Source organism: Pan troglodytes, chromosome 5 (assembly GCF_028858775.2).
Source record: "Pan troglodytes isolate AG18354 chromosome 5, NHGRI_mPanTro3-v2.0_pri, whole genome shotgun sequence".
In the NCBI taxonomy this organism is placed as follows: domain Eukaryota; kingdom Metazoa; phylum Chordata; class Mammalia; order Primates; family Hominidae; genus Pan; species Pan troglodytes.
This window is the reverse complement of record NC_072403.2, coordinates 136226636-136253190: the sequence shown is the minus strand read 5'-3', so window position 1 is coordinate 136253190 and position 26555 is coordinate 136226636. Positions and strand designations below refer to the sequence as shown.

The 26555-nt window shown below is 35.8% G+C and overlaps 1 protein-coding gene across 6 annotated transcripts in view; it reads right to left on the bottom strand.

Annotated features, from left to right (window-relative positions):
• Positions 1 to 26555, bottom strand: part of NKAIN2 (sodium/potassium transporting ATPase interacting 2) — a 1022574-nt gene that overhangs the window by 451851 nt on the left and 544168 nt on the right. For all 6 annotated transcript variants that reach the window (XR_008548836.2, XR_008548837.1, XR_008548835.1 and 3 more), the window contains one exon: positions 19277 to 19357. Coding sequence is in view for 2 of the 6 variants with exons in the window: in XM_063813414.1 (XP_063669484.1) it covers positions 19277 to 19357 (81 nt within the window). In the remaining 4 variants the exon portion in view is untranslated. The remainder of the gene's footprint in view (positions 1 to 19276; positions 19358 to 26555) is intronic.

Below are 26555 nucleotides of genomic sequence, written 5' to 3'. Positions count from 1 at the left end.
GTTATATTTTCCCAATATAAATAATGTTTTAACATCTTTGCACATAACACTTTGTCCTAATTTCTAATTATGTGTAGGACAGGACACTCTGAAGTTGCATTTTAATTACTGATAACATTTAAAAACAAAGAAAAATTATAACTTTGTTGCGTAAGAAACCAATATAGAAAATTGATGCTAAATAAGCTTTCTCGCTAGTCAGGTCCCTGAATCTAATTTCCTTAATTGGTTCAAAAGAGCGTGATGCTGATGCAGTAACAGTTACAAACAAATGGCTATGTTGGCTAACATCATTGCTGCTCAACCTGACCAGCTTCCATGAGTTTCATAGGTCATAGGTAACACTTGGCAACCCTGTTAATGGAGCAGCACATCGGGGTCATCATTATTAGAAAATTAATGTCAAATAGATTCTTGTGGGTCACTCCATTCATATACAGTTTTCCTTTTTTTTTTCAAAACTCTCTTTATACCTTTTCACTTAAATTGATGACCTTTGACTCATTTTACTGAAGCACATTGAAGCAATTAAAAGAGTTTCCTAACTGTCTTACCACCAAATCTACCAGTCTGCCTGCATCTACATACATCAGCTCTGCATTTTCTCCTTGCAGCAGATTCACTGTCCCTTTTCTTACCTAAGGTCAAACCCTGTACTTCAGCACTGGTTTCCATCCTCTCTAAGTTACTCAAGAATTTTGCTCCCACTCCATCAGTTTCTCCGTCTCACTACGTTGCTTCCATCAGCATACAAACATCTTCCAATAACTGTATTCAACAAAACCAACAAAAACAAATGAACAAACCTCCCTGGACTCCTCTGTGTCTTTTTTCCTGCATCCCTATTTCTCAGCATCTTACTACAAGACCTCATGAAAAAGCCGCCTTTACTATCTGTGTGCATTTTCTCACCTCACCTCATTTAATAAAGCTCTCTTTACTATTTTTCCACCAAAACCACTTTTAGCAAAGTTGGCAATAACTTTCTCTTTGCCATACTTAATATTCACTTTTTAATCTTCATCCTTATCCAATTTATCATCCTTCCCTGTCAGTGTTTTAACCAAAGCTCTTGAACACTAGTGCCCTGGCTTCCTTCCTACGTCACTGGGCACTCCTCCTTTGTCTCCTTTTCTGGATCCTCTTCTTCAGACATGAGAAGTTGCAGAGCCCTGGGGCATAATTCTCAGCTCTCTTCCTTTCCCTAAGTGTCTCCCCTAAGAAATCTCATTCTTGCATGTGCCTTTAATCTCTATTTACATACTAATGACTGAAACTCATGTCTACTGTTCAAAAAGCATCTGAATTAAAGACTGACACACCCTACACCCTGCTTGACAACACTGCTTGAGATGTCTAATGGGCAACCAAGACTTGATGTTGACAAAATAGAGCCATGGATTCTGCACACATACTACTTCCATTTCCAAACCTGCTCCCTGTCTTTCTCATGTCAACAAAGGGAAACACCAAATTCTGATGCCTCAGACTACAAACCTAGATGTCAAACCTGATCACTCCCTTCCTACACCCTGCATCCATGACATTAGCAAATCTTGTAGCACTAACTTTATGATATCGAGAATATAACTAGATGTAATCTTATATGACATTAGGATATATACTTTTTACTGCCTCCATTACTGCTTTCAAAGCCAAAAGCATCTCTAACTTAGACTAATACAAAAATACCCAAACTGATTTTCCTCTTGCAACTCTTGCTCCTGCCAGAGTTGTTTTCACAACAGTCATAGTGATATTTATAACTATAATTTGAATCATATCATACTTATGTTTTTCAATGTTTCCTTACACTTACAACAATATCCAAACTCTGTTTTTAGAAAGCTGAGGAAAATTACGAGTTATTTTACATTGCTTAAGTTCAATCAAATGTGAGGATCAACCCAGAATGTTCAAAAAATTTTTTAACAAATATCTATTATTTTCTTTTCAGCAAAGCATATTAGAAAAGTATAGAAATGTTTATAATAATGGAACAAGAATTAGAATCATAATGAAAAAGAATACTTGCCAGTGATTTAGATGTACCTAATTTTGACACATAAACTAAAAGTATACTTGGAATATACAGGAAAATTGAATATGCAAAATCACCACATATGGTAACTTGTTTTTATTCAGGGTAAAATATTTTTTAATATTTTCCAAAATGTATGTTTCCTAAAGGGAACATTTCAGTGTGAAGTAAACTTGAGTATCCTTTCTCTTAAGGCAGTTTATCAATTAAGACTAACATAAAAATCCTGAGAACAGCAATTCTAGTGAATTTCAAAGACTGGCTTTTCTCTATCTGGGAAGGGCAACCTGCTCAAGTGAGTAGACAGCTTCAGGAAAAATAAACACAGATGGAACAGACCCTGAAGATCTGAGGGGTGATAGATGTCACACACAGACAGCCTGCACATCCCACTCAAAATATTGTTTTTTCATGTTGTATTTTTCCTTTTAACACACCCTGGGAGAATGTAACTTGAAATTCAGCCAAACATATGATCAAATATTTAGATTATAAAATACCCTGTAATAATATAAAACTGAAACCAAATTTCTTTCATTAATAATACTTTGTATAAACATGTATGGTATTTTGTCATGAGAGCTTTTTGTAGTACCAATAAATTTATCATCAAAACCAATCCAGTTTCTCCTTATTTCTAAATATGTAATTGTTTTACTCCCTTCCTTTCTCAATCTTCATGTCTTTATGTTTAGTAATTCCATAGTTGTCAGAGAAAATACTAGGGTTTGTGTTCATTTGCATTTTAGCTTGACTGTTTGATAATGTTTTCCAAACAGGATCACGTCACGTGTGCCCTGGTAGAGAGACTTTGATTTTATGCAATACTCGAGAGAATGGAATCATTCAGAAAATAAAACACAACCAGGCAAGTGATATAAACTTGGAAAATGTTATAACCCTCATAAATCACATGTACAATGTGTTTTTTTTACCTTTATAAAAGAAAACTCTAACACAACACTGCTAAAACTTAACTTACACTCTTTTTTTTCCTTTCTTTCTTTCTTTCTTTCTTTTTTTTTTTTTTTTTTTTTTGAGACAGAGTCTTGCTCTGTCCCCCAGGCTGGAGTGCAGTGGCACAATCTTGGTTCACTGCAACCTTTGCCTCCCAAGTTCAAGCGATTCTCCTGCCTCAGCCTCCTGAGTAGCTGGGATTACAGGCACACGTCACCATGCCCAGCTAATTTTTTTGTATTTTTAGTAGAGACGGGGTTTCACCCTGTTGGTCAGACTGGTCTTGAACTCCTGACCTCATGATCCTCCCACCTTGGCCTCCCAAAGTGCTGGGATTACAGGTGTGAGCCACTGCTCTTGACCAACTTACACTGTTAAAAAACAATGGAATTAATAAACAATGGAATTAGTCACAGACTAAGAATGCTCATCTTTCTAGAGTTACAAGATTGTAGGGAAACACTTTTGTCTCATTATCTCATAAGCAATTAACATTTTATGTTTCCTTGCATGGAACATTTCAGACCCATTATTGCTGTTAGATAATATTCTGTTAACTTTGTTTTCAAAACTATGCTTCTAGCTTTATATTTATTGAGGTATAACTTAAAGAGAAAATAATATTCAGTTGTACTAATTATTTGGCTATTTGGCAATATTAAACTCAGCTATCTTTGTTTTTTATTTTTCATTGAGAAGGAAACAAGAAACAGACAAGAAGAATTGGACTCATTATGTAGCACACTATGATGCCGCAGTTAACACACTGCAGAAATGCGTTAGAAAATAAGTACTGGGGGGTCTGGGTGTAAAAATTTCTCAATGGATTAATTGTACTCATAAAACCAGAGTGCAAAATCTCGAGTCCATTCATTCTGTAGGCTTTCTGGTGAATCGAGTGTACTGGGTGTACCTTCCAGGGGGTCACAGCCTTTGCGAGTGCCTATATAGCTACAGATCTCTTCAGAAGCAATTGCAAGAAGTGTGCCTGCTTGTGTGCTATTGGTTCCCCTCTAAGGACTAATGGAGGGCACCAAACTCATTCTCACTTATAATTTAAACAAAAGATTTGAGGACCTATCACTAGAGATTTTTCTGTCAGAGTGGAAAAGAAACAGAGTATCCCCGTGGTATCAATATTGCTATTTTGCTACAAAATGCCTAGTTTTTACACATAAGAAACATGACATTTTTGACGTAGCTCCTAATTACTTCAGTTTTGTATATTATGCTGCCTCTGAGTGTGAAAACCCTGGAGTCCTACAATTACCCTTAGACTCATTCCTCTAGCAGGTTGCATGTGCTAATGAAGAAAAGAGAAAAACTAATTATATTCTATAAATGACTGTTTATTAGTGAGTCATCCTCCTCTTTTTACCCTTCTGAGATGCCTTTCTGATTGCATCAGGCTGTATACACATTTTGCGTTATTAAAAATTAAAAATATAACCTATAAAGAGGCGGAAGAGAAGTGACACTCTAAGTGCTACGCTGAAACTTAAATATTTCAAAATTTCTTCATGCAAATCTCAATCAAGAAAGAGAGCTAAATAGCCTCATTTTCTCTGTATTGTTTTGCATCTAGTATCACGGTATTTACTGAACATTGCTCCCTGGTTACCTGTAGTGTACTGAACTACTAAACCAAAGGTTCAATTGCATTTTCAATGTAAATTTTAAGTACAAAGCAGAATAGAATAGGTTTGTCATCATATGAAAGGCATGAAAAACAGTCACTTGTTTGCTCTTTCTTTGCCAAATAACCCTGGATGCCAGAAACAAAGATAATTTATTTTGCTATTTAATATCCCTTGAGTTGTATTTTTATATAATTTCCCCCTATTTCATCAAAGCATCAATTGTCCCAGAGTGAATCCACAGGTGAAAAAAAAAAAAAAATTGACATTCTGCCCTCTAAAGCAAATTTGTCAACTGCCAATCTTAATTTAGTTTCCAAATGAGTCCCAAGGATCATGTCTGGGTAGTAGTTTAAATAAAGGCGGTGATTTTGACACAGCCATCACAGAACTTATCAAAGACCAAAAGCACACCAGGCGCTGGGGTGGTATGAGGAATTGGACATACTTTTCAGGTAAATTTTGAAACTATTTTGGGATATAAGGCAGGGTACCCAATCTTTTGGCTTCCCTGGGCCACACTGGAAGAAAAGTAATTGTCTTGGGGATCACATAAAATATACTAACACTGACTATAGCTGATGAGCTGAAAACATAAATCACACACAAAAAACTCACAATGTTTAAGACAGTTTACAAATGTGTGTTGGGCCACACTCAAAGCCATCCTGGGTTGCATGCAGCTTGCAGGCTGTGGATTGGACAAGCTTGACCTAAGGGGCCACTTAATAGGAAATAATTCTTATGTGGACCAATTATTTCAAGGTTTTCAGAAAATTACAGTGGTGTCCATTTTTTAAAATTCAAATATTTTAAAATTTAAAGCCATGGAACTCTTAATGCAAATGTATTCTTGTTATTTTACATGACTCCATAAATAATAAACCTATACAAGCACAGGTTTTTAAAATGGGGGACAGAATAAAAATTACTATCCTAGAATAATTTCCATAGAGTGGGCTTTAGAGACAAACAAGGATGGTAATTGCTTACGTCATGTTCATATTTGTTATTATTTTATTTCCAGCAGGATACTATCTTGGAATGTTATTATCTGTGCTTTTAATTTTTATACTTATGTTTTGCAAACTTTCTCTTCTGAGTTAGTAATATCCTCATTGCTTCAAAGAGAATTAGCATTGTTTTAGTAGGAATGCAAAAAGAAAGAAATGGTTGGTGCTTGATTTTTATTTTATTTTTCAAAAGAGCCTCTCAAAGACCACATCAGAAATAACAGCTTTGAAACCAAAGCTTTTGATCTATGAGAGAATAAAAGGTTGCTGAGAAAGAAATGTTGGGTAAGGGAAACTGCACATAGTTTATTTTTTACTAACAGATTGAAAAGAGAACAGATAAAACCATAAAAGTCCATTTCCAGAGAGAACAGAGTAAGAAGTTGCAGTAATTGGGTAAGGTATGCCTTTGAATGAGTAACAGATCATCTTGTGAAGACAGCTGAGTTTCAAACAACTCTGATTACCTGCTCTCATTGCTCTTTGGGAGGACCTTCTACGAACATTTTATATGCATGGTACCTATGAATCACCCAGAAGAAATAATGCTAGCTCATGTTCCAAAACTTTGCTGATGCTCAGGGGGACTCTTCTGTTTGGAAGGGCCCTCTTTCAATACCCATCATATTTTTTGAGGCCCACAAAAAAGAAAACGGGGTTCTTGACATCCACTGGGGAATCTGAAAGAGGTTTTAGGAATAGTGAAAGATGTCAAAGTAAGAAAGTACAAATTAAAGCAGTTCATTCATAGAGTCATAGGAACTGTAGCTGCCATCTAGATCTTATGCAGGGAAAGAATTCAACTCAAGTTATGAGAGGAAACAAGAGAACTATGAAATGGTTTAAATTGTTTTAACCACAAGAGTAAGGAAGGCCAACATTTGTGTGGAAATATGCAAGCATAGTTGTAGTTTTCAACCAAAGAATACCCTGAAAATTGAGATCTTTTGCTTCTGAAAATTCAATTATAATGAAAATAAAGAAAAACTAGAGGATGTCTGGACACACTTTGGAGTCAGATCCACCTTGGAGAAAGGCTTGGAGACATTTCTAAAAGAATTTTACCACACAAAAGCAGCATAATGTAACTTGGGAATTAAAGGAAGAATTTAAGCCTAAATTTTCCTTAGAGCTCTGGGTAATCTATTTGGTTATTTCACTTGATATCTTGGGTGGTATCAGCAGTAAGTGATACATCAGGTGATGAATTTGTTTATGCACAATTATCAAGATGTACCCTAGGATCTCTGATTCAAAGGATGGCCAGAAATCAAGAACTTACCTTGTGCCCTATGTCGAAGTTCCCAGTAATTAAATCCTTACAACTCAAAATATGTTTGATAGGCAACAAGAATGTAATCACATAGCAGTTAGGGATGAAATAACTTAGGCCTCACTCTAAGAGAATCATAATCTATAATTAAAAAGATATCAAAGTGATTTATATAATGGTTAGTTTTAAAGAGCCCTGATTTGAGGTGGCCTAATGCTGGGATTACTTTCCTTTTGCTTGCTACCACCACAGAGTGCTGGAATCGACGTGAGAGATGTAGACCTCATTATCCATGCAATAGTGGAGGGGAAGAAAAAGTCCCCAGCAGCTGTATTTGTAGATCTAGACAATTACTGAAGTCCACTCTATTACCCTTTGATTTCATTCCAGTGAGCATTGTTCATATGCCTGACATTTTCCTTGATCCTAGGGATGCATAAAACATGATTCCAACATTGAAGAACAGATAGTTAAGAAAACATATAATTAGAATATATTGATAAGAACAACTTATTCCATTTGTTTTATGATGTATCAAATGGGCTTATTTATAAACACCTAAAATGCTCTTAACTGATTCTATAATTCCTCACTACTGTGTAGTAGCTCAGTGGCATTCTCCTGCATAACGATGATGTGTGGTCTTTTAGCAAATTCAAGTTTAGAAAGAGAGATGGAAATGTAAATATGTATTACAGTACAGTGTGGGAAATAATATCATAATTATTTATAAATTTATGGAGAGTTATTCAGCATTTTAAAATTCTTATTACTTTTTTTTTTTTTTTTCGAGACAGGGTCTCACTCTGTCACCCAGGCTGGAGTGCAGTGGCACAATCTCAGCTTACTGCAGCCTCTACCTCCTGGGCTTAAGTGATCCTCCCACCTCAGCCTCCTGAGTAGCTGAGAATACAGGTGTGAACCACCACGCCTGGCTAATTTTTTGTATTTTTGGTAGAGATGGGGTTTCACCATGTTGCTGAGGCTGGTCTAGCTCAGGTGATCTACCCACCTCAGCCTCCCAAAGTTCTGGGATTATAGGCATGAGCCACCGTGCCTGGCCTATTACATTTGAGTTCAGTAATCTATTATTTGACAATCACACGTATCCTCAATAAGTAAGGTTATACTGGCCTCAAAAGATGAGATGGGAGGCATTTCTGCTGTATTCTTAGAAAGAATTTGTGTATATTGGTAGTATAACATTCCTAAACATTTTTAAGAATTTTTCAGTGAAATCATGTGAACACAAAGTGGTTTTTTTTTCTGTCAAAAGGTTTTGATTAATGATGCAATTTATTTAATGAATAAAAAGGTCTTCAGATTTTTAATTTATTTCAAGTTGTGGTCTCCAAAGAATTTGTCTATTTCACCCTGATTGCAAATATATTGGCTTAAACTTGTTCATAATGTACTCTCTGTCCAATCATCTCTAGAGTTATTTGTGATATTAGCAAAAGGTGATTTTACTCTTTTTTTCATTTAATCACTATTGATAAGGATCTCCTCAATTTTATAAACACTAAAAAGCAACTTGGCTTTATTGCTTTTTTTCCCCTATTGTATATGCATTGAGTTCTGCTATTGTCCTTGTTATTAGAATGTTTTCACTTTAGAGAAGTTTCATTTGTTGTTCTTTCACTAGCTTCTGGCTATGGAAGTTAAGATCACTGAGTTTTGAGGATTTCTACTCTTTTAATATCTCTCTTTAAGGTCATTTTTCCTCTAAGCATTTCTGCCATTTCACACCACCAAGTTTTTTTTTAGCAATAAATTCATTTTTATTGAGTTCAGAATACTTTCTAAACTCCATTCCAAACTATTAGGTCCATAGGTTTAGAAGTGTATTGTTTAATTTCCACACAGTTGCAGATTTTCTAGCTTAATTCTATAGTTGTCAGACAATACTTGCCGAATAATTGCAAATCATTCTAAAATTTGACTATTCTACATTTTGAATCATTATATGATTGAATATTCTATATGCCTTTGAAAACCCTTTTGTTTGGTGGAGTGTATTCTATATGTCAATTACATCAAGTTTTTTAACTGTTTTATATAGATATTCTATATCCTTATTGAATTTTCATCTGATTGATGTACCCAGAGAGTAATGTAAAAGTTTCCCACTGTGATTGTGGATATGGCTATTTCTCCTTTTAATTCTATTAATTTCTACTTCATATACTTTGAAGCTGTATTATTTTATTCAGGTAATGTTGCTTTGCAATATCTTCATGTGGATTTACCTTTTTATCATTATTACATTTCCCCCTTTATCTTTAGTAATGTTTCCTGCCTTAAACATTACCTCATCTTATATTAAAATTACTACATCACAAATCTACAAAAACTATATTTGTTTTTATAGGAACAGATTTTACTTTTTCCTAACTTATAATTTAAATCCTATTTAAGGCATATCTCTTATAGACAACAATACATTTGGGTTTTGTGTCTTTATCCAGACCAACAATCTTAGCCTTTTAATTGGAGTATTAGTATATTTACATTTAATATATTTATTGATATATTTAAGATTATAGCACCCATCTTGATATTTTTTTCTTATTGACCCTCTCTGTTGTTGTTAGCATTTCTTCCTTCTTAGCATCGCTTAGGCTAATCAATTATTTTCATTATTTAATTTTTCACCTATACTTAGTTGTTAGGAGTTATGCCATCTTTTAGTAGTTACTCTAGACATTACTAGTCTTGAACTATTATAATCTAACATAAATATTACCATTAACATTTCCATAATAATGCTACAACCTTAGAACACTTTAGCTCCTTTCTACCTCTTGTGTTACTGTTGTCATGCATTTGAGTTTTACAAACATTTAAATCCCCAAATATTTTATTGCTATTGTTTTGTGATTAACAATACAACCTGTGTTATTCTTTCTATTATCTTCTTTCCTTCCTAAAATTCCCTTTTTCTCTCTGGGGTGTTTTTTTTCTCATTCTGCCTAAAGAACTACCTTTAGTATTTCCTTCAGTTAAAGTTTGCTAGTAATTATTTATCTTACGTGTTGTTGTTGAAAAATGCTTTCATTTCATCTTAATTGTTGAAATGAATATTTTTGCAGGGTAAAGAATTCTAGGTTGGCATTTTAAAGCACTTTAAAGATGTCATTCAATTGCCTTCCTGTTGAAAGGTCAACTGTCAGTCTTTTTGCTGTTCCTTTGGGTCTTTTATCTTTGGCACCTCTTATAATCTTCTCTTTGATTTAGATTTTTAATGTTTCTGTTCATCTATACCTAAATCTGGTTTTCTCGATTACACTTGAAATATGAAAGTATTCTTGAATCTGTGGGTTGATGTTACTAATTAATTTTGGAAAATTCTCTGTCATCTTCACTTCAGATATTGCTTCTATCCAATTCTGTTTTTTTATCCTGGTAATTCAATAATGTGCATATTGAATCTTTTGTTGAACCCATATGTTTTTGACATTCTTTTCCCTTTTTTTTTTTTTTTTGGTATTTTTAACCCTTTCCTGTGCTTTAGTTTGGAGAATGTTAATCAATTATTTCTCAAGTTCCTTAATCCTCTCTTCTATTCTTTTAAATCTACTATTAAACCTACTTAATGAGTTCTTACTTCTAGATATTATATTTTTAAGTCTTAGAATTTCCATTTGATTCTTTACATAAATTCCAGCTCTCTGGGGGTAAATTATTTCTCTTTCAATGTATTAGTTCCAGTTTTCCTGTTTATTTTCTTTAATATATTGTTAATGTGTTTTTAAAAATCTTTATCAGATAATTAAAATATCTGAATCATCTCTTGGTCTATTTCAATTGTGTGTCATCTTCTCTTTCAATCATTACATTCTTTCTTTTAGCATCTGTAATAATTTTCAATTGCCTGATGTCATGCACATAAATAAACTGTAAATGTCTAATATAATGGTGTCTTTATCCTAAGATGTTTCTCTTTTCTCTCAACCAGAGAGATAAAGTGATGGGTAATCAGTTTATTTCAATCAAGAATTGTGCTGAGTTGAGCCTGGATTTAGTTCTGGTAATCTTCAGTCTGTATTTGGTTTGCCCCTGGCTTGTTCTTCAGATCTTTTCACATGAAAGTCTAGTTTATTCTATAGAGTCCTTCCCTGTCTTCAAACTAATTTGGCATGACTGCCGAAAAATTTTCATTATGCATTTACAGAGTTTTTCCATTTATATTTTTAGCCTGGTACAGAATTTGCCTAATGCCTTAACAGAAAAATTGCCTATGTGTACTAGACCACCTCCCTCAAAGCTATGCTGATTTATACATTTGTCAAAAAATGACATTTAACAGGTGTATAGCCTGAATACTTAGCCTCCTGCCCCAACCAGAAACAACAAATGCACCCAGGGTATAGCATGTTTACAAAGTTAGCTCATCTTTTTCGAATATAGCTTTTTTTGAGTAGTCATTATTTTAACAGATCTCTGTTGTTTTCAACTTGTTGGTATCTAAAGTTTACAATATACACACACACACAAGTAATAGATACATTATACAAATATATATTTCTTGCTTTATCTCATGGTCAATTTATAAGGATTTTGGTAGTCCACATAAAAAATTCTGGCTGAGCGTGGTGGCTCACGCCTGTAATCCCAAAACTTTGGGAGGCCAATGAGGGCAGATCACTTGAGGTCAGGAGTTCCAGACCAGCCTGGTGAACATTGCAAAACCCCATCTCTACTAAAAATACAAAAATTAGCCTAGTGTGGTGGCACGCATATGTAAACCCAGCTACTCGGGAGGCTGAGGCAGGAGAATCGCTTGAACCTGGGAGGCGGAGGCTACAGTGAGCTGAGATTGCACCAATGTACTACAGCCTGGGCGACAGAGTGGGACTCTATCTCAAAAAAATAATAATAATAAAATTCTTTTTCCTTTTTTATTCATTTTTTCAAAATAAATTTTCTTTTATCTCTTTTTTCTTCTCTTAGTAGAAAGTGAATTAAAGAAGTTGGATTCTTTGGGGATGATAATAAATCATTTTGGACACTTTGAATTTAAGGTGACAATAGAATTGACCTGACACCAGCAGGAAGTTGGAGATGTGACACATTAACTTAGCAACAAGGTCAAGACTGAAGACATAAATCTGGTAGACATATGTGTAAAGATGATAGTTTATGTCAGCAAATGGCATTTTCAAGAAAAAGAATGGAGACAGAGAATAAGAAAGGTTCATGAACTGTTTTCCTCACTTTAGGGGTAGTAAAAGGAAACAGAAAATAAAACAAAGAAAAATGAATTTAAGAAATGAGGAAATAATCAGTTTAATTCATGAATTATGAAGGAAAACAAGAGAAGGGAGATGTGACTGACCAAATTCCAACTGGTTGGTTCATTTCTAGATTTGGGAAAGAGTTACATTACATTTAATTATTAATAATAGGTCGAATATCTTTCCCTGCATCATAAGGCAAAAATCTGCTTTGATAGTTGGGAAATAAAAATTTTTTCTAATTAGTTTAGTAATAGTTAATTGAAATTTTCTCAGATATATAAATTTTACAGTAAGAAAATCAAAATTTTAAAAATGAACCCAATATATTATCATCATAATATTTGTTAAATTTTGTCTTAAATCAATTATTATAGGTAGTCTTTGTTTAATAGTAATTGCTCATATATTTTTATCTTATGAAGAAGAGTAAAGAGGAAGAGTTATTTTTTCAAATAAAAAAAGATTACAGCATATTTCTCTGCATACCATCTTTTTACATATGAGGTCAGAAAAGCAAATTTTGATACAAGCATTGGTTTTATTGAGCAAAAGAATCCAAATATCTGATATCTTTCTAAATGAATTATTCATTTTGTTAGAGAAGAAATAAAACTGAGATTGTTGGAACAGTACATTATTCCACATTGCACTCGCATCTGGTTTTAAGGATTTGTTCCCTATAGTCTACAGTATATGACAACTTTTATCTCCTTCCTGTCTCTTACATTCACAAGAGTGCAATTTTATTCCCTAAAGCTTAAATAAGCCACATTGTTACATGACTTTTTTATATAACAAATTTTCAAATTGACAAGTTATATCTAGATCTCTGAAGCAACTATCAAAATTATTAAAATATGACAGCTTTCTAGGAGTTGCTTCCAAATGTGTTCATTCTGAAACAAACATTAGGTATAAATTTCTGTTACTATAGTGAAATCTGAGAGAGATATACCTGCATCCCTAGTCCCAAAGGGTTAAATAAAGACAAGTTGGGTTGTTTTAAGTGTACAATAATCCCTTGGTTTATCCTTCACGCTCTATAAGTTTATTGTTTTATTTCTAAAGATAGGCACACCATTCACTAATGGTGCCCCATACATTATGAAGGTAGAAACATATCTGAAAATAGTAATATGAAGAAAAGTGTAAGTATTTAATTTCAGCCTGAGTAATTTATAATTTTATCACATGCAATAAAATACAGGTTTTTACGGACAATCCAGAAGACCACTAAGTTTTCTTCCCTTTGTATTACTATTCAAAAAATAATTTAATAAATTTTGTTTTTCCAGGTGATGAAATGAATAGATTAATCACCGTATTATATATGTTTTCTTTCCTACTGCTATATACTTTCAACTTAAAAATCACTTCAGAACAAATAGCATATCTCTTCTGTGTTGAAAATACCTCAACTCAGTTGATGGCTGAGGTTAGTTCTTATTTCTCTCTATTTGATATATGATCAAGGGAACCACAATTGCCAAGAATAATACAACAGAATAATGAAGCTATATGAGGAATTGTCAAAACTCTTAATTCAATAACCCATGTCACATTTGATGCCCAAAGGCAATTTCAAACCGTTACCAGACACTTCAGGTTACAGACTAATTTTTTCTGTTTCCTTAACAGGACATCTAGGAAAATATCAACCCAGGAAGTTACACACTGCTAAATGCTTTAGGATATTTAGTTTCAACACTAATATCTCATGCATTAGCATTAGCAGAAATAATTATATGAAATGTGTATGTTTATTTGCTCCTATCATCTTATGTATCATTTTATACTATATTCCCATCATTTTGTTAATTTAACTATGATATAACATTTAAAAGTTTCTCCAGTGGATTATTTTTATTTTTCTTTAGATTTTGTGGACACTGTAATTAAAATATGTTAATTGAAATTTTAATAATAATGTTGGATTTTCATAGAATTTTCAATGAAGAAAATATATTAACTATACCTCTATGTGTACAAAGAAAACATGATCAAAAGGGTTAGTCCTGTGTATCATATTATTGAAATTAAGTCATTTCAATATGAATGTACACTGTGAGTTGGTTGATTACTATAATTTCTGTTTCACTCATAAGCATATGGCAGATAGTTCATTAGGAAAAGCAGAAAAGACAGCCCAATCAATAGAAAAAGAGGGAATCCTCCGGAACTCATTTTATGAGGCCAGCATCATCCTGATACAAAAGCCTGGCAGAGACACAACAAAAAAGAGAATTTTAGACCAATATCCTTGATGAACATCGATGCAAAAATCCTCAATAAAATACTGGCAAACTGAATCCAGCAGCACATCAAAAAGCTTATCCACCATGATCAAGTGGGCTTCATCCCTGGGATGCAAGACTGGTTCAACATTCGCAAATCAATATACGTAATCCAGCATATAAACAGAAGCAACGACAAAAACCACATGATTATCTCAATAGATGCAGAAAAGGCCTTTGACAAAATTCAACAACCCTTCGTGCTAAAAACGCTCAATAAATTAGGTACTGATGGGACATATCTCAAAACAATAAGAGTTATCTATGACAAACCCACAGCCAATATCATACTGAATGGGCAAAAACTGGAAGCGTTCCCTTTGAAAACTGGCACAAGACAGGGATGCCCTCTCTCACCACTCCTATTCAACACAGTGTTGGAAGTTCTGGCCAGAGCAATCAGGCAGGAGAAGCAAATGAAGGGTATTCAATTAGGAAAAGAGGAAGTCAAATTGTCCCTGTTCGCAGATGACATCATTGTATATCTAGAAAACCCCACTGTCTCAGCCCAAAATCTCCTTAAGCTGATAAGCAACTTCAGCAAACTCTCAGGATACAAAATGAATGTGCAAAAATCACAAGCATTCTTATATACCAATAACAGACAAACAGAAAGCCAAATCATGAGTGAACTCCCATTCACAATTGCTTCAAAGAGAATAAAATACCTAGGATTCCTACTTACAAGGGATGTGAAGGACCTCTTCAAACAGAACTACAAACCACTGCTCAATGAAATAAAAGAGGATATAAACAAATGGAAGAACATTCCACGCTCATGCGTAAGAAGAATCAATATCGTGAAAATGGCCATACTGCCCAAGGTAATTTATAGATTCAATGCCATCCCCATCAAGCTACCAATGACTTTCTTCACAGAATTGGAAAAAGCTACTTTAAAGTTCATCTGGAACAAAAAAGAGCCCACATCCCCAAGTCAATCCTAAGCCAAAAGAACAAAGCTGGAGGCATCACGCTACCTGACTTCAAACTATACTACAAGGCTACAGTAACCAAAACAGCATGATACTGGTACCAAAACAGAGATACAGACCAATGGGACAGAACAGAGCCCTCAGAAATAACGCCGCATATCTACAACTATCTGATCTTTGACAAACCTGAGAAAAACAAGAAATGGGGAAAGGATTCCCTATTTAATAAATGGTGCTGGGAAAACTGGCTAGCCATATGGAGAAAGCTGAAACTGGATCCCTTCCTTACACCTTATACAAAAATTAATTCAAGATGGATTAAAGACTTAAATGTTAGACCTAAAACCATAAAAACCCTAGAAGAACACCTAGGCAATACCATTCAGGACATAGGCATGGGCAAGGACTTCATGTCTAAAACACCAAAAGCAATGGCAACAAAAGCCAAAATTGACAAATGGGATCTAATTAAACTAAAGAGCTTCTGCACAGCAAAACAAACTACCATCAGAGTGAACAGGCAACCTACAGAATGGGAGAAAATTTTTGCAATCTACTCATCTGACAAAGGGCCAATATCCAGAATCTACAATGAACTCAAAAAAATTTACAAGAAAAAAACAACCCCATCAAAAAGTGGGTGAAGGATATGAACAGACACTTCTCAAAAGAAGACATTTATGCAGCCAAAAGACACATGAAAAAATGCTCATCATCACTGACCATCAGAGAAATGCAAATCAAAACCACAATGAGATACCATCTCACACCAGTTAGAATGGTGATCATTAAAAAGTCAGGAAACAACAGGTGCTGGAGAGGATGTGGAGAAATAGGAACACTTTTACACTGTTGGTGGGACTGTAAACTAGTTCAACCATTGTGGAAGTCAGTGTGGCAATTCCTCAGGGATCTAGAACTAGAAATATCATTTGACCCAGCCATTCTATTACTGGGTATATACCCAAAGGACTATAAAACATGCTGGTATAAAGACACATGCACACGTATGTTTATTGCGGCACTATTCACAATAGCAAAGACTTGGAACCAACCCAAATGTCCAACAATGATAGACTGGATTAAGAAAATGTGGCACATATACATCATGGAATACTATGCAGCCATAAAAAATGATGAGTTCATGTCCTTTGTAGGGATATAGATGAAGCTGGAAACCATCATTCTGAGCAAACTATTGCAAGGACAAAAAACCAAACACCACATGTTCTCACTCATAGATGGGAATTGAACAATGAGAACACATGAACACAGGAAGGGGAACATCACACACAGGGGCCTGTTGTGGCGTGCGGGTTGGGGGAGGGATAGCATTAGGAGATATACGTAACGTTAAATGACGAGTTAATGGGTGCATCACACCAACATGGCACATGTATACATATGTAACAAACCTGCACGTTGTGCACATGTACCCTACAACTTAAAGTATAATTAAAAAAAAAAAAAAGAAAAGTTCTAAACTCTAATCAGGTAACAAAAATTTACCTTAATGTTTTACCACGTTTTATTACCTCTTACCAATATCCATTATGAAGCCATCACTTATTTACAAAAGATTTCATGGAAATAAATACATTTCTTTCACATATATAAAGCCCACAGAATGTCAACCCTGATTCTTTTTCACAAATTTCTCCCTCAGCCTCAAACTAACTGATCCATTCATAGGGTAGACACATTCAAATTGCTTTTTTTTTCTGATGGATTGAGAAAAACAATGGTTTACATTCTTTTAGTATTATCAGAGGTTTCATATGTACCATTTTTGAGTTTCTATCTTCCTGTACATTTTTCCATTACCAATTACCATTGCTTCCTTCTGGCACTGTGTTACTTAAAGAATGTGAGGCAGTTGCAACGACTAAAGAATTAAATGGTATAAATACACCTTTTTTCAAATGCTTTGAACACGAAAGAGAGGAAAAACCCAGTACAGATAACTATATAACTTTGCCCTTTATGGTTTTTTTTTAGGTTATTTGTTAAAAAGGAAATTATTAAATTTTCATGTGCTCTGCAGAGCCCAGCCTTGGTTTATAGGATGAGAAGAAAATAAAATATTATTAACTGTTTCATTGCCAAGGGATAGTCATTATCTGCCCATGTACATTGGAAGAATTCTTAGTGCCCTTGCTGTGGTTTCAATGCCTGTGTCCGAGGTCATGAAATCACCAGCTTTATTCTGTGCCTGCAGTCATCATGTGGAGCAGTGAGCACAATTACAGAACTTTTGTGCAGCCAACTTTGCTCAAATCTCTTTCTCTCTTTTCTTAATATTAAACAAATTATCTGATCTGCTGGATCATTTTACTCAGGCCATATGTCTGAACACCTGCCTTACAATTTTTAAGGTGATTATTTAAAATTGAAAATATCATTAAAAGTCATTCGACTATGGAATTCCTTTGAAGAAAGTGGATTATAGAGTAGCAGAGATGTATAAATTGGGCAAGGAATTCAAATCCTTGGAAAAGCGTGTCTGCTTTTCTTACACTGAGGCGAATGTGAGTTTTAAGCAGCAATCCGGTGTGGGTCCCTCCTAGAGCCACTGAACAATTTATTTTCATTGGTCACGGCACCTTCCTGAAAAGGCTGCCTGCTAACCAGAGTGTGGGGAACGATGCCCTGCAAAAAACACACAAATGGCATCCTCTAGGGAGATTTTGCCAGCCACGGTGAGGACTTGTCCACATTCTGATCATAAAATTACATATCCAATAAGCTTTGGTTCTCTCTCATATCATGATGTCATCCTCCTATTTGATCCTTCATCTTTTGTCATTGAATAAAAACAAATCAAGATGATTTTTCGTTGATATAAAGCCACATATCACAGTTAACTAATAAACAAACATCACATGATGAGTGCTTTGTGAAACTCCTGCATGTAAGATCATAAATGTGTATTACCATTCTCTTCTCTCTCCTTCCAAAATATATAGCTTGACAAGGCAAAGGTAGTTCCTGAGGAATTTTCTTTAAAAAAAATTTTTTTTTAGCTCTCTTGGTCTTTTAAAGCACGTGAGTATCTCTGGGTTTTACAAATATCAACATGTTTGCAGGGGCCTTCTGCTCTAATACAGGGTAACTAAAAGAACATTTTACAATTTTTATGTTTTAAAGTTTTAAATACGAGGAAGTACATACAAGTTTGAAACTCTCTCAAGAGTCAGAATTTGCTACTACCTGGAATGGATTACCTCATTTGACTTCTTTGCTGTTAACTGCATTCTAACAGAAGGATGATGGTGTTCAAGATCTGAAGCCTACACTATTTGTGTAGTAAGGGCATCCATGTGAAAAATATAGTAGCAAGATGCACACATACAGATCACAAAAAAACTAAATGAAAAAAGCAAGTATTTAGTTTTCCTAGCCTATTTAGAATAAACGGTTGATTGTATTCATTTCTATAACATATTATATCCCTCTAGTAACAATTTCATTCAACCAAAGCCCATTAACTGTTTCAATTATTGCACTGTTATTTAAAATCAATAAGGACAATGTTTAGCAGAGTTATAAGCAAACTAAGTGATTTCAGAAATCTTCAAGATTTTTTTCTCTGAAAAAAATTCACATTTTGCTTCAGAAATCTCTCAGTGGTTAATGTTTTAAAGTGCACTGCCTGGTCACTATAATAATCAACAGTTCATTTAGTTTTGCTTAAGAAAAATCACATTTTTGTGAATCACCAGACATATTTTTAATGATAAAACGCAGAAATATAAATCAAGACACCTTTCAATTTACTTTCACTGAGGTGCAGCTAAGCAAGCAGAACAGGATGAGACTCTGACTTACTTAGGGAGAGACTTGTTAACACCCTACTGATGACTCAGGCAAATTAGATGTAAATTACCTTTGAGAGGTCCCCAGCCTCCAAATAGAAGCAGATAACAAACACATTCCACGTAACCCAGAGGACTAGCCAGACAGCATACTGTAGAGAAGCAAGAGAGAAATAACATATAATTAATTTGGAATCAGTTGAGTATGATTCAAATAAAACTTGAACTTTCGCACACCCTAATATAAGATTAGTGGGAAAGGTTAAATATTGCTTCTCTCTAAGGAACAGGATTAGATGTACGTTTATCTCTGTTGAGTTTTTTTTTTCCTTCTTTCCTTTTTTTTTTTTTTTAATGACAAAGTCTCACTCTGTTGCCCAGGCTGGAGTGCAGTGGCATGATCTCAGCTCACTGTAACCTCTTTCTTTCAGGTTGAAGTGATTCTCCTCCCTCAGCCTCCCGAACAGCTGGGACTACAGGTGCGCACCACCACACCCAGCTAGTTTTTGTATTTTTAGTAGGGATGGGGTTTTGTCATGTTGGCCAGGCTGGACTGTTGAGTTTTTGTTTTTTTTTTTCTTACTGTTATGGACTCATAGGATTACAGTTCAAACCTGCTTAAGGATAAATTTTTAGGTTTTAAGACAAAAAAATAGTAATCCACATTATTGTTTTAAAAGTGAATAATTATAGTTTCTAGACATCTAAAAAATTCAGTGCTCTAACATATATGTCTGATACAACCTACCAAAAGAAGACTCACAGTTTCCTTAGCAAAACCAACTCCGTGTAGGACAATGATCAACCTTTCCCCAAGTTGTCAAGGATAATCAAATCAGTCTTTCTGCCTCTGTCCCATTCTAATCAGCTTTCTCTCTTTGGTGTCTCCTTTTCATTTCTCCATTCACCTTCTTATTTTATCATTTCACTATCTCCCATTACAGTGACCATCTAACTAGTGTCCCTAAATTTATTCTATTTTCTCTCTAGTGTACCTTCTATAATGATGATAGATTTTCTTACTAAGATATAGTTCTGATCATTCAGTCAGTTAAAATGTATGAAGCATCCAGAAGGCAACATGCTAGCAAGACACTGAGAATGCAAAGACCAATGATGAATTCCCCCTGAACTCAAATCAAATGAGAGTGACTTTTTAAAAATAGATCATTATTATACAAGAATCATAAAAATATATAAAGTCTGAGCACAAGACAGGAAAATGAGAGGAGTACATAACCTGTCCTGGGAAAAAGAGTCTGCAAAGCTTAACAAAAGAGGTTAAGAAACACCTTCCAGAAGAGATGAATCAAGCTTAAAATGAATGGACTTAAAAGCATGCGAGGTTGGAAGGGCTTTCATGGGAGGATCCTGTAAACAAAGGAAAGAGCAGGTGTGAATTTTGAAAAAGTGAAACAAGAGGATATCATGTCACTTCCCTTCTAAACAAATGCCAATGGCTCCCATCCTTTCTAGGTGAGTTCCAACATCTTTAATTTATGCTTCAAGAACCTCCACGATCATGATCATGATCTTGCACCTTGTTACCTTTTGAGCTATGTGTTTCAGTTGATCTCTGGAGTCATCCTTGATTCCAGACACATATATTATTTGCTGTTCCATGTAGATGGAAAGTTATTTCCCACCTCTGTGCCTTTTTTTTTTTTTTTTTTTTTTTGAGATGGAGTCTCGCTCTGTCACCCAGGCTGGAGTGCAGTGGCGTGATCTCGGCTCACTGAGAGCTCCTCCTCCCAGGTTCAAGCCATTCTCCTGCCTCAGCCTCCCCAGTAGCTGGGACTACAGGCGCCTGCCACTATGCCCGGCTCTTTTTTTTGTATTTTTAGTAGAGACGGGGTTTCACCGTGTTAGCCAGGATGGTCTCGATCTCCTGACCTTGTGATCTGCCCGTCTCGGCCTCCCAAAGTGCTGGGATTACAGGATTGAGCCACCGCGCCCGGCCTGTGCCTCTTTGTATATTATCCCTGTATTCTTGAATACTTTTATTTTCTCTTCTTACCACCTATCATTTTTTTTAAAAGGTTAATTCAAATATCACCTCCCTCATGATTCCGAACCAGAATTGGCTGAGCCCTGCTTAGTGCTGCAACAAACTTTGTTTCTCCTAATTTCATATGAAATGTCTTATATCTGATTATTTGCATATTTTCTCCAATGCACAGTGGTAATCTCCTTGAAAATACTACTTCTTAATTTTTGTTTATATTCCTAGGTTCCTAACTTAGTACTTTGCACAAAATAGTTATTAAGACAATGTTTTGTAAGTCAATGAATAAGTAGCAATATGGAGAAAATCATTATTTTCAGATTCAAAACCCATTCTTCCCTCTCAGACCCGGCTTTTATCAGATTTACTATGATCATTCATGCAGTATGAGGAGTGAGAGCTCTACGTGAAGAGTTTATGTAACAATAAATGATAACTCAACTGTTTTCTAAAGGAGTTGGTTTCATCTAACTGCTTAATGTGTGCGTTGCTCAATAGAGTATAATGTTAGGGCAAACTAAATGATCCAAGACAAAATATGGAATTTGAGAAGCTCTATGAGTTGAGGGCTGGGTCTAGAGACAGAATTAGGGGGCTAAGCAGGCTGTAGCAAGACAGGAACTTCAGTTATAGAACAGACATCTAAGGAGACATTTAAGTTTGTTTCAATGACTTAACTGATTACAAGAGATAGAGAACGCATGACTGATTATAATGTTTTATCACGTCCTTTGTGCACAATGACATATTTTCCCCATATTATTTATAATGGAGAGCTAAATAAACACTATTTACTAAAAGTCAAAGTAGCAGGATACTAGGACTTCAGCAATGGCTGATGAGCTAATGAAAGACACTGTATTACACATATCAAATTCTCCTGAAAATTTGTCGTCGGCAAGCATTCTTTCCAATATAGTATTTAAAAATGTCAATGCCGAAGCTTTTTAATTTCATAACTAAAATTATATTTTATGCTTATTAAATGCTAACCATGTTTATCTGTATTCACATGGTATATATGGAATAGTCACTACTTCAGTATTATATGTTGAAAATATAATAAAAATTTGGAATCTTCATTTATACTTAGTTACTTACATTTATGTGTATGTATAAATGTAAATTATACCTAGTTTGGCTAAAAATCAAGTAGAAACATTTATGTTTTAGCCACCAAAATTAATAATATTATGAAAGCATATGAAAGGTAATGGATTACATGCAAATAAATAGCATATAGAGAATGAGAACACAGAACCTAACATCTGGCTCTGTCACTTAGATGCTCTTTGACTATCTTCAAGTGATATGACCCATTACAATTAAGTTTACTTAAATATAAAATAGGCTTCTTAGTAGTAGCAAACTCCATGGCTTGTATGGGAATGGAATGATCAACTGTTTGAAAGTACACAATACTTGAATTTTCACTATATGTTGTCATTTTATTATGATGATTATGTTACATCATCATCTCTTCTTGTTAAAATAATAAGCAGTAGGGTCGGGCGCGGTGGCTCAGGCCTGTAATATCAACACTTTGGGAGGCCGAGGTGGGTGGATCACCTGAGGTCAGCAGTTTGAGACCAGTGGGCCAACGTGGCAAAACCCCATCTCTACTAAAAATACAAAATTAGCCAGGCATGGTGGCAGACGCCTGTAATCCCATTTACTAGGGAGGCTGAGGCAAGAGAATCACTTGAACCCAGGAGGCAGAGGATGCAGTGAGCCAAGATGGCGCCACTTCACTCCAGCTTGGGTGACAGCGCAAGACTTCATCTCAAAATAAATGAATGAATGAATAAATAAATAAATAAAATAGCAGTAATCCTCAAAGATTTACTTATTAGGATATTACAAAATATACTTCCCACATGATTTCTTCTTCTTTTTTTTTTTTTTTTTTTTGGTTTTTTTGAGACGGAATCTCACTCTGCCACCCCGGCTGGAAGGCAGTGGCCTTGGATCACTGCAGCCTCAACTGCACTGGTTCAGATAATCCTTCCACTTCAGCCTCTTGGGTAGCTGGAACTACAGGCATGCATCACCACGCCTGGCTAATTTGTTGTATTTTTTGTAGAGAGTTTCACCATGTTGGTCTCAAACTCCTGGGCTCAAGCTATCTGCCTGCCTCAGCCTCTCAAACTTCTCATATTAACTGATATAAAACATTGTTCCATCATATTGAACTTGCAAACTAGACTTGTTTACTTAATGCAACATATTATTCACTAGATTAAGGGTTTTTGATATATTAACGCCATTATGTATAGACGAATGCTATTTTATGAAACCAACCTTCATTTGGTCTAAAATACAATTTATTATTTCTAACTTAGTGCAACACATAATTATAAAGCATTTTCTATGTCTTGTTTTATGAGTTGCTTTTTTAAAAATATTTTTATTTATTTATTTACTTTTTAGAGAAGGCGTCTCACTCTGTTGCCGAGGCTGGAGTGCAGTGGTGCTATCATAGCTCACTGCAGCCTTGAATTCCTGGACTCCAGTGATCCTCCTGCCTCAGTCTCTTGAATAGCTAGGACTACAGGCATGTGCCACCATGCCCAGCTATGAGTTGCCTCTTGACAGTATTTATTGGCAATTACTTTGGAGTAGAATATAATTTTTTATCCTCTTTTTTCCAGAGTAATTCAGAAGGATATGTACATAAAGAATATAGCAAATGTTCCTTTCATATCCTTGCATTTACTTTCACTATTTTCACTTAATTGTATATTTCATTACAATCCAGTTAGTCTCACAATGCACTATCCTTCATTATAGATTTGCCAAAAACAATGATCACTGTCACTGGTGTAACTCCTTTAATGAACGTAGAAATCCACACTAGTGCTACAGAGGGTAATTGCTACTTGTGCATCACTATCCAAAGGCAGGACTTTATTAATTTATCTCATTTAACTTTCCTCATTAATTTTCTCTCATTTATCTTTCTTATACCTCCTATCTTAATCCTATTTTCTTTTCTTATTCTTTTCTACATTTTTTTTCTCATTTTAGTAGCTGGCACTTAACTATATCAAATATCCTGTAATTGGATTTTGCCTAGTTGCCTAAACATTGATGAACATTTTGTACTGCCTTGTAATTCGGCCTATGATTTTTGTCAATAAACCCTGCTCTTAAAATTACTCAGCATAGTTATTTAAGAGTATAAAGATCAGTACAAACTTCTTCCCTGTTGCTACAGCTAGTTGATGTGATATAATTGACAATCGTGCAGTTTGAGTATAATTGGAAAAGATGTTCTGCCCTGGAGAGATGACCTAATATAATAAAGTATCACAATTGCTAGATACCACCTAACTTGTAGTTTTCTGCTATAAAACTAATTTTGTTTTAGCCTCATTTTTTCTTGTGAAGAAAATCTTATATTTTATGTTTCAGACAGAAACTTTGAGATATTGTCTGTGATGAGAGAAAAATTCTATTGTATGATAAAATTCACTTTTAAGAATTGATTTCTGAAGCAACAGGTGAACCATCTGAGAGATTAACTGAACTTGAGAATCCAAGGAAACGGTTAAAACTATCAGCTGAAAAAAGTAATTGAATCATCATGGCTTCCCTGTGGTATTTGTGGCTCCAATGATGAAATCAAATTAGCTATATAAGATAAAAATTAGTTAAGGCTGTTAATCACGAAAGGCCAAAATATTGGACAGGCTCAGAGACATGGCCCTATTATATGTCATGGGTTATACAATAATTAGAAAGGTAGACCAAGGTAGTATAAGACTAAGAACTTAATTAGAAAAGGGGGTGAGTCATGAATGAGTTCACTTTTATTAAATACCAGCTGGATGCAAGTGACTGCAACAGAAGCTACAGGGAAATATTACAGAATATAACTGAGTAACTCTCCTAATATTATTTATATGTATTAATGATTGGCAATTAATGCAATCTACAGAAATGTTTTTAGGTGTGATTGTTTCTACTAGGATGCAAAACTAGTACCAGCTCACCAATATCACAGATATCATGCTGCTAATTTTAATGTAATAATGAGGCAGCCAAGTAAAAAGGGGTCCCTGGAGAATACCCAACCGGCCTGTGCACTGGGAGAATGGGGTGGAGCCTCGGGAAGTTCCCGCCTTTGTAGGGGGGAGCAGGCTGGCTCTCCTCTTCCTGTGTGGTAACCTGGGATTCAATCTGTGAGGGGGTAAACCAGCTAACAGGACTCTCTTGCTTTGCTGAGGGTTCCTGTTTCCCTTTTTTTCCTTTGCACCCAATAAACCCTGCCCTACTCACCCTACAATATGTCCACGTGTCTAAATTATCCTGGTCCTCTGATAAGAACCCGGTTTTTTCCTACAACAATAATATAATCAGTTCTCGTAAACGACGTTAGAAGCACTCCTAAGGAACATTGTACTAACAAATCTTGTCTTAAAAACAACTGCTAGCAATCAGCGAGACTCCCTGGGCGTAGGACCCTCCGAGCCAGGTGTGGGATATAATCTCGTGGTGCGCCGGTTTTTAAGCCCGTCGGAAAAGCACAGTATTGGGGTGAGAGTGACCCGATTTTCCAGGTGTCGTCTGTCACCCCTTTCTTTGACTAGGAAAGGGAACTCCCTGACCCCTTGTGCTTCCCCAGTGAGGCAATGCCTTGCCCTGCTTCGGCTCACGCACGGTGCGCTGCACCCACTGACCTGTGCCCACTGTCTGGCACTCCCTAGTGAGATGAACCCAGTACCTCAGATGGAAATGCAGAAATCACCCGTCTTCTGCGTCGCTCACGCTGGGAGCTGTAGACTGGAGCTGTTCCTATTCGGACATCTTGGCTCAGTCTGGCTGATTGCTAGCACAGCAGTCTGAGATCAAACTGCAAGGCAGCAGCGAGGCTGGGGGAGGGGCACCCGCCATTGCCCAGGCTTGATTAGGTAAACAAAGCAGCCAGGAAGCTCGAACTGGGTGCAGCCCACCACAGCTCAAGGAGGCCTGCCTGCCTCTGTAGGCTCCACCTCTGGGGGCAGGACACAGACAAACAAAAAGACAGTAGTAACCTCTGCAGACTTAAATGTCCCTGTCTGACAGCTTTGAGGAGAGCAGTGGTTCTCCCAGCACGCAGCTGGAGATCTGAGAACGGGCAGACTGCCTCCTCAAGTGGGCCCCTGACCCCTGACCCCCAAGCAGCCTGAGAGGCACCCCCCAGTGGGGGCAAACTGACATGACACCTCACACGGCCGGGTACAACTCTGAGACAAAACTTCCAGAGGAATGATCAGACAGCAGCATTCGCAGATCACGAAAATCCACGGTTCTGCAGACACTGCTGCTGCTAACCATGCAAACAGGGTCTGGAGTGGACCTCT